An 18162-nucleotide genomic window follows, 5' to 3' on the forward strand; every position below is an offset into this window, starting at 1 on the left:
CCAGACCCTCTCCAGTCTCAGCTACGTGACAATGTCGACTGCTTCCTGGTTCTCTAGGGAAAAGACGTCTCATCCTGACTCAGTTCTTCTTTCCTCCTTTCCTTATTTAGCTACTCATCTACCCATTTATTTACAAACCCTCTGTTTTCTTTTAACTTAATGCTCTTTGTCAATCAATAGGGCACATTTTATCTTTTTCAGTTCTGAGAACCTCCAGGATGATGGTTCTAAAGCTCAGTGGAGATATTTTATGCCTCATTGGGATCTCAGAGCCTAAGCACAATCTTTCATGTTTCAGAAACAGAGAAAGGGCAAACCCAAGAGGGCACGCAGAAATGAGGTTCTCCACGTGGACAACTCAAGTGTGCAGTAGCAAATATCAGAAACATATCGGAGGGGGTGAGGCGTGCAAAATACACTGAATTAGAAGTACTTCCAGAGTGCCCATGGTGCTCAGAGAGAACCACAAAAGAGAGAGAGAGAGAGAGAGAGAGAGAGAGAGGATAACACACTACGTAGCACTGGATATTTATTTAAACATTAGAAATATCTAGAGGAAGTACATCCGGAGGATAGAGAGCTCAGGAATTTCACAGCTAGAAACAGAACCCAAGAAAATGATCATGGGTATGAAGAGCCTATGGTGAATCTAAAACACAGAGATGATGAATCTCATCAGTCCATAAAAACTGCTATTTCAGGGGTTAAGAGTGAGTGATCCTAGAAGCACGGTGAGTGCCGAGTCTCAGGCACTCAACCTTCCTTTTAAAAATTTTTAAAGATTTATTTATCTTAGAGAGAGTGAGCATGAGTGGGAGGGGCCGAGGGAGAGGGAGAGAGAACCCCAAGCAGACCCCACACCCGGCCAGAGCCTGATGCGGGGTTCGATCCCAGGACCCGGACATCCTGACCTGAGCTGAAACCAAGAGTCAGATGTTTAGCCCACTGTGCCTGACCCAGTGCCCCGGCTGCCAAACCTCTGATATACCCCACCTGAGGCACTTCTCACACAGACCACGCGGCCTTTCCCCTGCGTCAGTTCCTGCCCTGGACACTCTCACCGCTGGCGGGTACTTCAGAGGAGTCAGGACTGTGGGAACTAAAGAATCCTTGAGGAATTCTACGTCCCAGGCAGGAATCCTTCCCTTAGCTTATGTAACTGAATTCTTAGGGTTTCCCAAAAAGGTCGTCTGGATCCATAGACCTTAACCATCCTCTTGTCCTACTCTGCATTCATATCCATTCAGTAAAAGGATCATATACATTCATTTTCTGCTCTGCTTTAAAAACAAAATAAGAGACAAGAAAAGAAATTCCAGAAATACCTAGGGAATAACTCTCCTAGGGCAGATGACACAAATTGCGTATGTTTTTTGTGCACATGTCAATAAATCTAAAGAAAGGAAACCTTAACGATATGCCTTTGAGTCAGCTGTAACTTATCCTTTGTCATTTGTGGCTGTATATTGGACTCTCATAAGGGTTAAAGGAGATTATGCGTGTAGAGTCTTTAGTACATATTAAATGTCAGAAAACGTTACCTTTCATTAATATTAGGAGTCATGACATAGCCAATGGATTTAAAAAAAAAAACATTTTCTTAGATGGGTAAAGAAGGCTGCTAGAAGTGAACTCCCCATTGATTCATGGAGTCAAACAATTCCTTGTCACATTTAACCAGTAAAATTTGGGAAATTAGACCCAAAAGAATTTTCATTGCTTTGCTCCACCACAGTAATGTTTTTCTGAGTAGGCTTAGAATATTCTCTAAGGCATATATGGGTGGGAAGCACTTTGTGGGTAAAGGGAGTGACTTAAGAATGGAGCTTTTGTTCTTTCTTTCTCTTTTTCTTTCTTTTATTTATTTTTTTTTAAGGAAACTTGGTACTGTGTCTAAGAAGACAAAAAGGATACAGTTACTAAACATAACATTTCCCAAGCCCGCTCCTACCCCCTACACAAAAATGGACATGATACTTCGTTTTCTTCCAAGAGAAGAGCGAGCTGAGCTAATTAAAATCTTGTATACATTTTGAGAGATAACAGCAATGACAGCCCAGTGATGACGACCACAGTGACGTGGTTTGGACTGATAATAATATCACCTTGTCTTTCCTTCCTAATCACACAGCACTTCACACATAGTATCTTGTTTATCCTAGACTGCATTGTTTGTTACATGGGGGTGTGGGTGTCACTAATACACTTTTCAGAAAGACAGTGATTTTCCAACAAATTATGAGCAACGTCATGGCAACACTGTGCAGTGGTACTTTCGCCCACAACATTCAATATTCCATTATTCTCCCAAATTTGGCTGATCAAATGGTTCACCATTCATTAATAATATAGATGGTGAGCCTTATCCCAAAGCTTCTGGACTGTCTGGGAAATCTGTCCTTTTACATTTGTCTTCAACCAACCCCTGGTGATCTCTTTAGCCAGGAGAGCTTGGGAAATACTGCCCTTTTCAAACTCAGGGCAGTGAGGAAGGGTTATTGGCTGCAGTGGATTTAGTGGACATTCAGATCCTCTCTTTTCATGGCAGCTTTGCTGATCACTGGGAGAATAATGAACAGTCGTGCCATTGGTGTCACAGGCTCAGGTTCAGTAGATACTGTCCTATCCAAGGGGTATTATTATTATTACTTGAAAATACAGTTAATTTTTCACTGTGGCTCCCTAATACTGAAGTATCAGTAGGCAGCACTTCATCAGTGCTTTTTCTCTGTGGGGAAAGACAAACAGATAACTGAGACCTGGGAAATACAAACATGCTTGTCACTAGATTCTATGTAAAATGGTAAAGCTATATTTGCTCTTGCTACTCACTAGTCAACAGCTAAGAAATGTCTTAAATTAAATCTATCATACATAACTAAAATGCGTTAAATATGTGCCTAATGCCCACGTAGCACTTTATCATATATTCTTTAAAATAGAAGCATTTTGACATGATTAAATTTTTCTCATAAATCATTTAAAAACCTTTTTATTATAGAATTTTTCTGTACCTAAATAGAATTCATATGTTATTTAGCATTTGGGATTGTTTTCGATCTTTGATGCATATACACATGTGCTGCGATGAACATCTGTGTGTATGACTTCAACTTTCCCGTCTTTTCTCATCAATCCTCAATCTAATCACCTGTCGAGTCTTCTCAGCTTGGTCTCTGAAAAGAGCTGTGAGTCCATTCCCTCATCTTCACTGGCCACACCACCACCTGAGTTCAGAGCTGCATTACCTTTAGCGGGTACTTGACCTGTAACAGCCTCCTGATGAGTATGGGGCTGCCTCTGCTCTCTGCTTTTTGGTCTGTTTCCATTCCATTTATTTTCTTTTTTTCTTTCTTTCCTTTTTAGAGATAGAGGTGGGGGAAGGGCAGAAGGAGAGGTAGAGAAAGAGAATCCTAAGCAGGCACTCGTGCTCAGCGCAGAGCTAGATATAGGGCTGCATCTCATGACTCTGAAATAAAGACTTGAGCCAAAATCAAAGAGTTGGAGGCTTAACCGACTGGGCCACCCAGGTGCCCCTTTCCAGGCCATTTTCTGTATTGCTTCCAACGTTGTCATTCTAAAATACATACTTGCTTCTCTGCACAGGAATGATTCATGATTTTCCCTTGTCCATAAAATAAAGTCCACCACGGTCAACACTGGCTCCAATACTCTTTACACAATTGCTTTAATCTGCTCCTGCAGCTGATCCATACACTTTCAACTCTCTTTGCTCTTTACTATCCCCAGTCCCTTGATCTGACAGGCATTCTGTGCTTCTACCCTTACTCTTGCTGGTCCCTTGGGGTCAGAGGATCATCTCCTACCTAAATGCAGAACTTTACATTCGTCAAAGCTCAGCAGGGAGCTTTCCATAGGTGGTACATATATTTGAAGTTGCTTCAATCATGGCCCTTTGCCGGCACATAATTAGTCACGATTCCTTCTCCCCTTGACTGTGAATTGCTTGATGCCAGTAGTCACATTTTACTCATTTCTTGATCTCCAGCACCAACTTTATGGCAGGCCATATAGAAAACATTTGTTCACCAAATGGACAAGAATAATAATAAAATGAGAGCATTTATAGTGCCTACCACTTGTTGAATACATTCTAGGTACCAATTGCTGACTTAGGATTTACTGACGAGAAAATAAAAGCTTAGAGAATTTAAGAAAATTGACCACAATTACACAGCTAATAAAAGGAAAGCTAGGGTTTCGACTTATATGGTTTGACTCATAACCTTTTTACTGTGCTGACTAAATGAATATGCAATCTCATTTAATTATGTCAATTACAGTTATAACAAAATACCCAGAGCAGAGATTCAAGCAATAGAGATTCAATTAGTTATTTTCTTCATGATTATGCATTTTTTTCACTGTTTAAAAAAATCAAATATGACTTCAATTCTTGATTGAAAAGTCACTGTGTCAGACTTGGTCTTTTTCACATATACTCTACTAATCTAAATAAAAGTATAGAAAGGCAAGACAAGTTAGCTATAAGAAAACAGACTTTTACACCTCTAAAAGATGATAAGTGTTAACAGTTATATAGTCATGCTCCATGCATTTAAGCAAATCTTTCAGTTCAACGCTTTGTCCAGAAAAGTCTTTTAACTTTTTTGTAAAAGTAACATCCTTTGGCTTAAAAAAAATATTTTTTAAAGACTTTATTTATTTGGGGGAGAGAGAGAGAACATACACGAGCAGGGGGAGGATCAGAGGGAGAAGGGCAAGCAGACTCTGTGCTGAGTGCAGAGCTTGATGCAGGGCTCAATCACACAGCCCTGAGATCATGACCGGAGCTGAAATCAAGAGTCAAATGCTTAACTGACAGAACTGCCCGGCACCCCTGGCTTAAAAATTTAAAACATTTGGTAGTCATTAGATGTATTGAGTGTAAAAGTAAAATAAGCAAAAAAATTTCCCAAAAAGTCAATGTACAGACATTCACATACACAATCTTCATCAATTTTTCATTCAAGCTATTAAACCACATGTACTCGGCATTTCTCAATCATATTCTTAAAAATGCTAACTGAGCTCTCATTTTCTGCAATTATTATAGTCTTGTTACAATCTGCTCTTATTAAAAGAAAGGGGGGGAAAGGAATTACATGAAGCAGTGCCTGCTGGTAGAGGAGGACTTCCATGGACAGCTTGGTCCCCCCCTTCTTCCTTCTTGCACACTGCCCTATCACACATTGTAGCTCAGTGTTTCCCCAGGCTCTCTCCCCTACACCCCTTTTGCCCTCTTTATGCAGACCTTGCTTTCAATTATCTGTCATATTACATCTATTTCTTTTTATATTATATACACTACTTGTTCTGTCTCTCTGTCTGTCTGTCTCTCTCTCTCTCACACACACACACAGGCACACACAGAGACTTAAAAGGACTACTTAGTATTACTGTCACCATAAAATAGTTTCTTGGTTTCTTTTCTTTAATAAGCACAAAATGTTAAATGGTTATCCAGATAAAACACAATAATTGTTCCAGTTAAATATCTTTGTTTCTCCCCCACTTACTGAATTGGAGAAATGGCTGTGTGCTTTAGAAAGAACAATAAACGTACAAGGTTAAGTTTCTTCTCATTGTGTTTTGACTGATTAGTTCTATTTGGATGGTTTACTTTTTAAATCCTCTACTTACCAACTGACTAAATTCTATTTAGAGCACGTTCATTTTTTAAGTAGTTGTGAATATTCAAGATGAAAAGAATATGGAGTGGAGACTTACACCAAAAATTTTTTTGGGCTAAAACCAATTTTGTTTTATGCTTGTCATTGCACCACCTGTGTCCTTCTAGAGGTAAAGCGTAAGCAGTTATACTTACTTTATTGCTTGGAGAGAAAAGCTTGTATTTTCTAGAATCTCAAGTCGAAAGCTTTTGCCTTAGACTTCCAAACTCTACTTATCTGAAGGCCTACAGTTATATTTAGTGAATATAATCAAAACAGCTCTAAATATAAAAACCTGTCTGGTGAGAAGGTGGGACATGATATTTTCTAATTTTCAAGTTTATATACAAGAAATACAATGCTCTATCTATTGCTCAGAATAATATCATTACAATAATATTCTTTAATTCTTATTTTACTTTCCCCAAATATACACTTTTATGGTGGGCCTGGAGGCTACCCCAGTAAGATGGATGATTTCATAGGGGTGTAAGAAGGCCCCTGGACTCACAGATATTTATCCTTGGATCTATGTCTAAGTAGCATTTGCTCTTATGAGGTCTCAGATTTCTCATCTTTATTTGAGAGGGAGAGAGAGAGAGAGAGAGAGAGCGAGCACATGAGCAGGCGGAGCAGAGGGACAGGGAGAGAGAACCTGAAGGAAACTTTGTGCTGAGTGCGGAGCCCAGTGCAGGTTTCCATCTCACGACCCTGAGATGATGACCTGAGCCAAAATCAAGAGTAACCTGAATGAGCCACCCAGGCATCCCTCACTTTTTTCTCATCTTTACAATAGAGAAGCTTAAATAAATTTTCTCTGAGTTACATTCTTGTGTGAAAATCCTTAATTTGAAAATGATTTAATAAAGCAATCGAAACTATGGAAATTAGAAACATAGTGAAAAGCGATATTGTGAAGACACGACAAGGTTTTATGAGAGAGTCTTTCCTGAGCTAACATCATTGAAAAACAAAATGCTCAGAAGGACTAATTATGTTCCAAAGAGATGTGGCTGTGCTCCAAAACCAATACAGAGCAGCCCCATCGGGCGAGGGCTTGGGCATCCCTGACGCTTTGCTGCCCTCTCATGTTTCCACACACTCTTGAGTTCTATTTACGTCCCTCAAGGACCAGTGCAGGTGAGTGAGCCTTGCTCTACGTAATACAAGGATTCCTAAAAATGTCCTGTCCTTACAATTTAAAACAATCATAAACGGAATGTTCCAGAGAAGCTGATACACCATCAATGTCTTCCTCTCCTCCACCCTCTGAATTTTCAAATTTGCTTTAAGAACAACAACAACAACAACAATAACAAAGATGCCAGGCATGGATTATGGTCGTAGGAAGTAGCACTTGGGGAGTTACTCATAACCTGCTGACTTCTGGCGTTGGTCTAACTTATCTCCCTGGCTTTCTGCAACAGCATGGAGAGCTAGCTACTTGTATCTCCATTCTTCTGATGAGGGAACAAAGCACATGAGAGAGACACGCTCCGCACCATGGCTCCAAATGCCACACACCCTGTTTTTGTTACATCATAGTAAAGAACAAAACAGCTATTTAGTAAATAAGACTCTTTTGTAAATGTACATTTGGAACCTTTTTTTTTTAATTGTGAAATCATTTCATAACCACCTTTTTACCTATTAGGTATGAAAACAAAAACTGCCAAGTGATTTACAAGCTTTAACTCCAGTGATACAAAATCAAACTTCCCTGGCTTTAAAACATGTCAACTGGAATAACCTCAAAGGGGAAAAGGCTATTCTAAGTTCTTTGGGAGAAAGCTTTAGAAAACGTAGTATGACAGATGTAGACCGTCAAGGTTCTTAAGTCTTCTTTTTGAAAAAAAATCAGTTGATTTGTGGAAACATTAGAGAGTTCATTATGCTCCTTCAAAGAGCTATGACTCCAATGTACGTTCTTGGATTTTGAAAAAGATTCTGAACCATACTTCAATGCCCATGTCACAAAGGCACTGATGTCTGTGGCAATGAGGAGAGGAAGGGGCACAGCACTGGGAGCAATTGGAGGGACCATTTTTGACAGATACCAAGGAAATCTGTCCATTTTGACCAGTTGCGGGGGGGGGGACTCCATATTTTATGCCCCTACAAGCTGTCTTCACTCATTCTTTCCTTCTTTCATCTCTCTGCCCTATTCTTTCCATCACTGCTAGTTCTCCATACAGAGAATAAAAACCAGGGCAAAGCAAAAGAGAAAATGATGCATTGAGTGCCTACTTTGAGAAGCACTGCGCACTAAGAGCATCCACATGTGAACTCATTTAATTTGGCACTGTTACAAATGACGTCATACAAATGACGTATGTTACAAATGACGTCATACAAATGACGTATGTTAACCAATTTATAAATGGGGAAACTGAGGTAGAGAAAGGTACATGGCCTGCCTAGGGCCACGTGGCTATCATGGTAGAGCATGGTTTGAATTCTAGACAGGCAGAGCACCCATGCTGCACAATTCCAGGGATTCGTGTCAGCGATGTTCTATGGGGCGACCCCCCCAGGGGTCCCTGGAGCTGTCACCACAGCAGCCTTTTGGACCACTCACCCAGACTTTGCCATAAGCTACACTTTTCCTCTCGATCCTCAACAAAATATCCAAGAAGGTCAAGTTCACCGTAAAGGGGTGCCCCACTGACTCTTTGTAACACTCTTCTCCGCCCTTTCCAGGACCACCACACAGGTGTAGCTGGGTTCCAGCAATGGGGTGGGGTGGGGGGTGGACTTGGAAGTAGGACCTGAACAGAGTCAGCTGCTGCGGGAAGTATTTCACTTTTCTGTGTGTCTCAACTCTTACTTCTGTCAAAGTTTACATTTTTAAGGGCCCACTTTTTCAGAATGGGCTCAGAGAGGGGAATCTTTCCCTGCCATTGCTTTCATTCCCTTACCCACCATTCCATTTTTCCACCTTGGTTTGCTAGGTGAGGGCAAGGAAAAAGACTTCCATTTTCTAGTTAATTTCCTGGTGTGCTCTGTGATGAACACGGCTGCACTCAGCAGCTAATGACAGTTAATTAGTTTCCCTTCCTAGATAAGATATTTCTGTAGCCCCATTGTCCCTAGGCCCCAGGTCAGAAGCTTGTGGGTACAAATGAGGCCATGTTAACCTTAATTCCCAGATTTCAGTTCCCTCTGGTATTGTTCCTGGGCCTCAATACTATGTTAACATGTCTGGGAGCTTCTAGAGGGTCTCTCACATGTGTTTAAGACAAAGTCTGTGCTCTTTGAGTGCAATTACTTTCCCTTTAATCACTTCCAGGCATCTGCCAGAGTGGCTGGACAGCTGCCGGACCACTGACCACCCACCACCTCTTGATGGACACAACAATCAATCTCCACTGGTACCTACAGCTGCTCTTCTGGGAGGATGCTCCTGTGGGGCTGGCTCATATGTGACCTCAAGCTACAAAAGCTTTCAGGAACCAAAATAGCACTGCATTCTGCTCAAACCACAATGTCAGAGTCTTGCCTATGGCAAAAATAGCAGGGATGGAAGGATGGCCCCTCCTTATAGAGGTCAGATCTAGGGGCCAGGGCAGGGCTGGGGACGAGCTTCCATGTGGTGTCTCTCACCAGAGTCCCCAGCTGCATGGCCACAAAGGTTGGCCTGCTTGTCCCTCAACATAAAAGGCAAGTGCTCAGAGACAAAGCCATTCACCTCTCCATCCCTATCTCAGTATAGGCTCATCAACATGGAATTTTGCTTTCTGGAAGAAATTTTTTTTTTTTATTGGGTCTGGAAAGAAATTTTTTATTTGAAGAAGTTATTTTGATATATAGGAATTTCTGTTACTGTCCATCTCTCAACCAATGACAAGAAGAAAACTGGTGGGCCAGGCATATGCTATGAAATGACACCTGAAAATCATCATCAATAATATCTTGAAAGATAAGCATGGGGAAGAGAATCAATAATTTAATATCCATTGCATTCAAGAGACATTCAGAAAAGAACTGCATTACCAACTGTTCCAGAATCAACTCTGATGTAGTGGTTATAAAGGAGACCAGATGAAAAGTGCTGACCTGAACAGTGAAGTTAACTTTCAAGCAAAGTGTACTCACTAATAACTTAATAAGGAGCTCTCAGAATATTCTGAGTTGGAGTCCAAGGAAGGCACTTGAATCAAATCAAGTATTGGGCTAATTTGGAGACTATGTTAATTTTCTTCTGGTAATAATTTTAGAAAACATAGGTTTTCTTTTCCAGGCAATTATTTTAATGAATCAATTGGGGTTTCAAGAAATGATTAAATGAGTTCAATTTGGTTTCAGGTTCAGCAAAATGAGATCATTTGTTCTGTTTTTGGTTCAGCTGAGGTCAAGCCTGGTGTTCAAAATAGACTAATAGGATATTTTTTTTTTTTTTTTGCACTTTATGTCCCTCATCCTGCCTTCCCCTTCTCTTCCCCAAACATCTGTTCTTTTGATCTCACTGAACTGTGCTGTGTTGTATAATTACTTCTCCTCTCCCCTCCCAAAGCAAATTTATTCTGAATTCTAAGTCCAAATCAGGACTACTGAAATAGGGTTCCCTCCTACACACAACTGGGATATCATTTAACCAGGAAGGTCCCTTTTATTTATGCTTTCACTTTCATTAAACCCAAGTACCACACATTGATATCATGCTGGTAGCATAAGCCTGGGAACAACACGGTCAACATTTGGAAGGTAACTCTATCTCTTGAAATGCAAATGCCCAGAGCAATATTAAACTCAGTACAAGCACAGACTTAAATGGTTTTTAAAAATGGCACATCAGTAAAGATTTCCCAAGTACGAGCTTAAACGGACAACTTGTGGGCTCAACGAGAGACATGATAATAGAGAGAACAAGGACCAATTTCTTTAAAACTACAGAATTGCAGTATAAAATTGGTCAGTCTTATGTTGAGAGAGAACAAGGACCAATTTCTTTAAAACTACAGAATTGCAGTATAAAATTGGTCAGTCTTATGTTGGAAGACATGTTTTTTTTCCAGACAGAGGAAGAGGAAGCTACTAGATCTTCCTTACCTGTAATGGTGGCTTTGTTGATGGATGGTTGGTTGCACATGGGTGATCTTCTGACAAAGAGAGAAAAGTACAGCAGTAAATATGTGGTGCATATTAATTTGAGGAGCCACGGAGTCATTTCAGATATGTCATTTTAATCTAAAGAATGATTTTTAAGCTAGGACATGCAAATGGAAATTTCTTTCAGACTAGCCAGTTAAGTTCCCAGGCACCTTTTACACTATAGTTCAGATCACATATGTCAAAAATGAAAACAATTATATCTCATAGTGACAGACTTTGGGGCAAATGAAGCTGAAGTGAATGTCACAGGGACATGATAGAGGAGGAAGTTCTTATTGATTGACTACGTTCAACTAAACTGGGGCTTACAGAGCAAACACAGACTTCATGCGTTTGAAAACAGTCAATTGGGGATCCCTGGGTGGCGCAGCGGTTTGGCGCCTGCCTTTGGCCCAGGGCCCGATCCTGGAGACCCAGGATCGAATCCCACGTCGGGCTCCCGGTGCATGGAGCCTGTTTCTCCCTCTGCCTGTGTCTCTGCCTCTCTCTCTCTCTCTCTCTCTCTGTGTGTGTGTGTGTGACTATCATAAATAAATAAAAATTAAAAAAAAAAAAAGAAAAGAAAAACAGTCAATCTACAAGTAGTTTCCCAAATACTGTGGTGAGAAACTCTTATTTTGGGCACAAGTTCTCAGAAGTGAATGACTCCTTGTAAACTGTATTACAATTAGAGAAGCTATTTAAACCCTTTCCTTTCTTTTTCTGCACATTGAGAAACATCTCTGATGCACATTAGAGAGGTATAGTAATGCTTTGTCCAAATAGATGCAATAGAAATACCATACTTTAGAAACACTATACACTAAAGGTACTTGAATAGATTCTATCTTGTATTCTCTAAGTTTTCAGATGTTTCCCAAGTTTCACAAGATGATTATAACTCCCTTGACCTATAAAACCCTGTTATAAAACTAACTTGTATTCTCTACAGAATCCAGAACAATCTATCCGGCATTCGGTCAATGCTTAATAAATTATGTTGAAAAGAATATCATTTATGGAATATAACTTTATAAAGTTGATACTTATAGTTGGAAGCTCTTAAGATACTGCATAGTGATCTTTAACACTTAAGCAACACTTACCAAATACTTACGATCTGTGGGACACTGTGCTAAGTGGGTACTTTAGATGAATCATCTACTTTGATCCCCAAAAGAAACCTTAAGGCAGGTAATCTCATTGTTTGAATTTTACCAGTGAGGAAAACGAAGCTTTGGGAAGGCGAATCACTCATTCAGGGTAAGAGAGCTGAGATTTTTAACTACAACCATTCAGGGCCAGTTCTAGGGCCAGCGATCTGCTACACTGCCTTATTTTGAGGATGTTTTGGGGAAACTGGACTAACAGCCATGCATCTGTGCAAATGCCAGGCCCTTGCAAAGTCCTGTTCACATCTGCTCTCCTGAGATGACAAATCTCCTACTTGGGGACTGCAATCTAGTCCTCTGTAAATTCTCACTGCCTTATTTCCAGTCAGTATCTGCTCTGCCTCACTGCTCTTACGTTTATTGATGTCAGTTTGGGATTGAAGTTTTGCATTTCACTGGAAATGCACCAAAATTCGACTATCAAATTATTTTAGTATTTTTTCTTTTTTAGTAAATGAAATGAGGAACTTTGAAACTTGCTAAATGCTTCATAAAACAGAAAGGTTAATGCTTTAAATTGCTACCCTGAACTAGATCTGATCTCTATATAGTTATCTTGCTGAGAGTTTATTATTTAAATAATTTATATCTTACTGTGGTTCTTGCTCTGTGGAAAATTTAGAAAGCGTTTTATCTGAAAACAGTATCAAATAAATAGTTTTAAACTTTTCTACTGTTTTGGGAAACCAAATTATTAACTTGTTATGTATTATTTTCTCTAAATATCAATCCAACAGCTGGGGAACTTGATATTTCAACAAATAATGACAAGGAGAAAATATTAATCATTTGATCCATGGTTACAGTGATAAATGAATAATGAAGAATGAGCCAGAACCCACTCTGGAACTGGAAATCTCAAAGGCATGAAAGAGCAAGGTGATAGGAACCAATAGTAGGCTAGCAAAGTGAGCTATGCACATTTGAGTACCCACAAGGGCTAGGCTTCACATGCATTCTTCCCGGACAGACTCCTTTCCTGGAGCAAACAAAAAGGGTAGATTGTGCAAGATAGCACATGTCTTCCATGAAATCCATGGGTAAGCTTGGAAATGTTTTAGTGGCACTGTAAGCGTCCAGCTGGGAAAATTCTGATTCCCTCATGGTCATCATGTGACAGGCCGGAGTTAGAACCATTTCACTGTCACTGAACACAGCAGAGTTTAGCCATGTGTAGATTGAATCTTACTATTCTGATATCTGAAGAGGTTGGTTTGATGTGAATCAGTAAAGGAGGAACGAATCTGTATTAACCACAAGAGAGACCACAAAGGCTTTTATTTAGAGTCTATCAGCTAATACTGTTTGGTTAGAGGTCACTGGGCATACAGTAAGTCAAATTTAGGCATCAGCTATGGGTTTCCATCCTCCTCTAGCTACTCTTTTCCACTTTAATCTGCTTTGTCCTTATAAATCAGGTGAAAACTTCTGTCTTGCCAGGAATGGGCTTTACATCATCTCTTTAGAGACAGAAGGCCAGTCTGATGCCTTCATACCTTTCTGGTCAACTGCTTGCCTGCCACAGGTTTAGATGCTGACACCCAAGTGACCATGTCTGAAGGAAGTGTAAGTGCATTATATAGTTTCCTGTTTGCCTTTTAAAGATCTTGACTGAATTTCCTGGATAATATTAGAGACCAAAAACTTTGGGAGTGACACCAGGTAATCTCATGCATCCTGTGGGGCTGAGACTCTCCAAAGAGGAGGAGGCCTTACCTATGAGTTACCAAAAGTTGAAAGCCCCATGGGGCTGTTGAACTCAGTGTGATATTTTATGGCCATGGAGCACAGAAGACATGTTTGGTAATGAACAAACACCTCAAGTATACCCTCAGATTCCACATGCTACGTTATCCTTCACTCTTCCAGCCAACAAGCACATGCAGAGTGGTTTCTCTGTGCTGGGTATTACACCTAGACACCAGGAGTGCACATGGGAACCAGATATAAGCCCTGCTCACTGCACACTGACATCTTAAGGGGCATTCAGACAAGTCGGCAGGCACCTGGAGTAGAGAGCCATCTGTACTAACATAGCAGTTAGGGGCAGGATGCCACCAGACAGGAATGGTAGGGCATACCATTAAGTTTGGGACCGGTGGCCATGTGTGTATGTTGGGTGTTAGTCAGGGAGGATGGCCCCAAATAAATTATATTTAAGCTGCACCCTAAAGTATGAATTACAGTTAGCCCAGTAGATGGAGTGGGGGTGGGGTGGGGAGGAGAAGGTGAGAAACGTTCAGACTGAGGAAACAGGACTGCAAAAATTCATTACCTGGAAAAAAGTGACAAAGGACTGACACTTCTGGGTTTCATTCGAATTATTTGCATCGTGGCATTCATATTGATCTTTTTAGAAACCTTTTCTATCACAGGAAATGCATGGATAATGGCCAAGCTTTTTTTTTTTATTGTGGAACATGTGAATTTTGGAGGCAAATTACATTACTAGGGGATGGGAAATTCAGATTTTTCATTCTTTTATACATTTAGATAAGTTATAATTCCGAATAAATTTTTAGTCACTGTCCTCTTAATATTGAGTTTAAAAATGTTTTTTTCTAGAAAATTCTTTGGAGTTGAAATTTTAATCACTTGTTATTATTAATAATAGATTGTCAAAATAAGGAATATTTGAATATTTAGTTTTCCACTTAACTGTGAAAAATTGTTTTCCCTTTTGAGATTTTTCGCCTTTATCAGCACTTCCAAATAATAATCAAGTCCCATAGCAGCTTTCCTTCCTTCAAATGCTTTCTCTGTTATCACAGAAATCACAATGTTAATAATTGCCCCATGACGCTCCGGATCTGAGATTCAGTAACAGCAGTAGAATCAAAGACCTTTGGTAAGATATGATGCCTCTCCAACTAATTGTTATCTTAGAATTAAGAGGATGACTTTGGATTGACTTTAAGTCTTGATGAGATTCTTTGTCCATAATTAATTTATGAAGTAAGCCAAAACTATAAAGTTACCCTGAGTGTAAATAATTGGGCATAGGACTGATTATGCCAGAGGATTTCTGACAGATGCAATCACCGTATTTATTTCTCATACTACTTCACTTCTGATATTAGAACCATCACTACAAGGTATTTATAGAAAATTAACAGGACATCTTATGACTTAGTGTAAATGGTTAGACAACATGGCAACGACTCCAAGAAATCTAATATATTGCCCTGAGTTCAATCAACGGAGAAGACACCGTCTAAAAGTTCAGCAAGAAGGAGTGGGGAAAGGATAACTTACTTGCTAGGTGCTCGATCTTGCAAATTAGTTAATGCAGCAAAGTTGTTTCGTACAGTTCGCAGGCTGGCCAAGACCTACAACAAAAAGGGATTCTTTAAGCCACTTGGAGCACGGCCATCTTTCGTGCAATTTAAGATGGTTTGATGATTTAAAAAGTAGTCTGTTAAAGTGAAAACTTGATATTGCTTGTAATCTAGTTTTATATGCCACTAAAAAATCTTCGAGCCCTCAGTGAAGTTTATACATATCTATTTGAAATCTAGGAGGCCAGACAGCAAAGATTTTCCAGATATTTCTCTTCATTGTTTATGAATATGATGACAGTAGCAGTAGTTTCTACAACATTACTGGATTCCTCAGCCACCAGAACAATATCCCAGGCAGAACACAGAAGGCTGTTGCATTTTATGCAGATTTGACATAGTATAATATAAAATCATAAACTCTTGCTTTAAGGGTTTTAAATATATATATATATTCCCGAGTTCTCTTCAAATATTCATCAAGAATGTCAGACTTTCAAAGTCAGAGATCTAGGTGAATTTTTAATTGTTTTTTCATCTTTGCTACACGGTTTTCTAAGAGAAATTATTTTCTTTATAAAGGTTATCTGAATCATTAATTGTAATATTTTTAGGGATGTATCTTCACATAAAAAGGGACCCCCCTCTCAATGTGCACAGAGCTGATCCATAGAAGATACTAAAAAAAAAAAGGGTGTTGAATAAATGAATACATAGACACAACATACCAATATGTCCCTCTATCCCTGAAGATCCTTCTTTTTCTAATTCCAGTGCAAAACTAGAAGGTGGCAAAAGGATTGGAAGTAAAACTAGGATAGAAAATTTACAGTGGCTTTACTTGCCTTCCTTTCCACTAGAATGTGCAAGTGTCCCCCAGGGTGGAGCCTGTATTAGGTGCGACTCTAGGTAATCCAGGTGACAGCCAGAATATGAAGTTTCACTAAAACACAGATTTCAAATGTCCTAGTAGGTACTACATAACAGGCCAGGCTGCCTGGCTCTGTAATGTATTCGGTGTGTGAACTTAGACAAGTTATATAATCTCTGTGTGCCTCAGTTTCCTTTTCTACCACCAAGGATAGTGATAGCTGTCTCTGAGGGTTGTTGTGAAGATGATATGAAATGACAGCATAAGTGCCAAGGACAGTGCCTGGCAAACAGAAAAACTCAGCGAACATTAGCCCATTATGGCAACACACCAACAGATTAATGATTTGGCACATGCATGGGGAGTTTACTCAATGCCTATCACTGGTAACAGAGGGGGGAGGAATTTTTATAATTTATAAAAATTTATAATTTTTATAATTTATAAAAATATATAAAGCAAATTTATAATTGCCCCAAGTGTTCCAGAACTCTATCGAGAATGTTTTCATTGGGCACTGACTTAGACTAAAGTCAGTTAAATGTCTTTCTTTTCTTTTCTTTTTTCTTTCTTCTTTCTTTTCTTTCTTTCTTTCTTTCTTTCTTTCTTTCTTTCTTTCTTTCTTTCTCTTTCTTTGTCTTTTCTTTCTCTTTCTTTGTCTTTCTTTCTCTTTCTTTCTTTCTTTCTTTCTTCTTTCTTCTTTCTTTTTCTTTCTTTCTTCTTTCATAAATGGTTTCCTAAGGCAAAAATGTCTCAGACATTTCTGAAACTGGCATTAATTCTTATAAGTCACTGGGGTGCTGTTTATGCCCTGGGACAGTGACCTACAGCATTATCCCCTGAAGGAGTTAACGGTGCTTCCTGAGGTGCCAACCATGATTAATTCAGTCACTGGAAAAACCTGGCTCATTATCACATATAAACTTACGGCACTGAAAGGTCATGCTGCCTATGACGGTGTATTCAAATAGCCAACTGTTGACATCAGAGCCCGCTGTCTTTCACTAGGCATGAAATCTTGAATGATGCAGAAAATAAGTCTGATAAATGATCCCCTGTCATTAAATCAGGCAGGCCTAATTTGTGCTTTAAGAACTGAAAATCAAATACACTAATACAACATTTTAAATAAGATCATTGCACTACCCCAATGCTCCTTTTTCTAGGCAAAATTTTAACCTCAGAGTTCTGAGGACTTTATTTCTAATAAATTATAGTAAGTGCACTGCATTTGACACCTAGGTAAACAGAAATAGTGCTGTAGGTAATTCAATGCTCTACGCGCATTTGAAAGGAAACCTTAGTTCATGAAAGATATACTATAATCGCTTTTCTGTAAAATGGCTTTTGACTGTACTAATAAAGATATGAAATCAGATGATTTTGTTTCAGTTTTTAACTTAAACTTAATGTATGTCTTTTGCACAATCTGTATCTTCACATGGTACAGAATTTAAACAGAACAAAAGGGCAGAATGTAGAATGTATCCCCCTCATTAAAAAAGACAAAAAACAAAATTAATTGTTATTTGTGAGAAGAGGGCAGGGTAGATGAAATCAGGGAGGTATGCCCAGGGGAATTTAAAAAATATTGGTACTTATTTATTTATTTATTTATTTGTACTATTCTATTTAACTATTTTAGTGTTCTTTATATTTTAGATAGTCACTAGATACATTCTCTTGAATGTATACGAAGTACTCTGGCTGTCTCCTCTGCGGACTTTTAGGTTGTCTCCTAAAGTTTGCTTTTACAAACGCTGCTGTAGTAAGTGTGTAAATCCATCATGCCTTATGTGTGCAAGTATTAGACCACTGTTTCTGTGATAGGACAATTAATACTTTATAAGTTTTATATTAAAGATTATTATATCCTGCACTATGGCACACATATGATCATGGCAGAAACATAAATAAAAGTTCCAGACAGAGGTGTCTGGGGGGCTCAGTTGGTTAAAGACTCTTGCTTTCAGCACAGGTCCTGATCTCAGAGCAGAGGGATCGAGCCCTGTGAGGGGCTCAGCTCAGCACAGAGTAGACTTGGGATCTTTCCTCTG

General features: G+C 39.3%; 1 protein-coding gene across 18 annotated transcripts in view; it reads right to left on the reverse strand.

Moving 5' to 3' along the window:
- Positions 1-18162, reverse strand: part of PDE4D (phosphodiesterase 4D) — a 1400346-nt gene that overhangs the window by 183928 nt on the left and 1198256 nt on the right. For 17 of the 18 annotated variants that reach the window (XM_038530654.1, XM_038530652.1, XM_038530653.1 and 14 more), the window contains 2 exons: positions 15212-15285; positions 10743-10792 (listed from right to left, as the gene is read on the reverse strand). In XM_038530654.1, the coding sequence (XP_038386582.1) occupies positions 10743-10792; positions 15212-15285 (124 nt within the window). Of the gene's footprint in view, positions 1-4755; positions 4815-10742; positions 10793-15211; positions 15286-18162 lie in introns of those variants that run through there. The other variant, XM_038530675.1, reaches the window with a different exon arrangement.

Source organism: Canis lupus, chromosome 2 (genome assembly GCF_011100685.1).
Source record: "Canis lupus familiaris isolate Mischka breed German Shepherd chromosome 2, alternate assembly UU_Cfam_GSD_1.0, whole genome shotgun sequence".
Taxonomy (NCBI): Eukaryota; Metazoa; Chordata; class Mammalia; order Carnivora; family Canidae; genus Canis; species Canis lupus.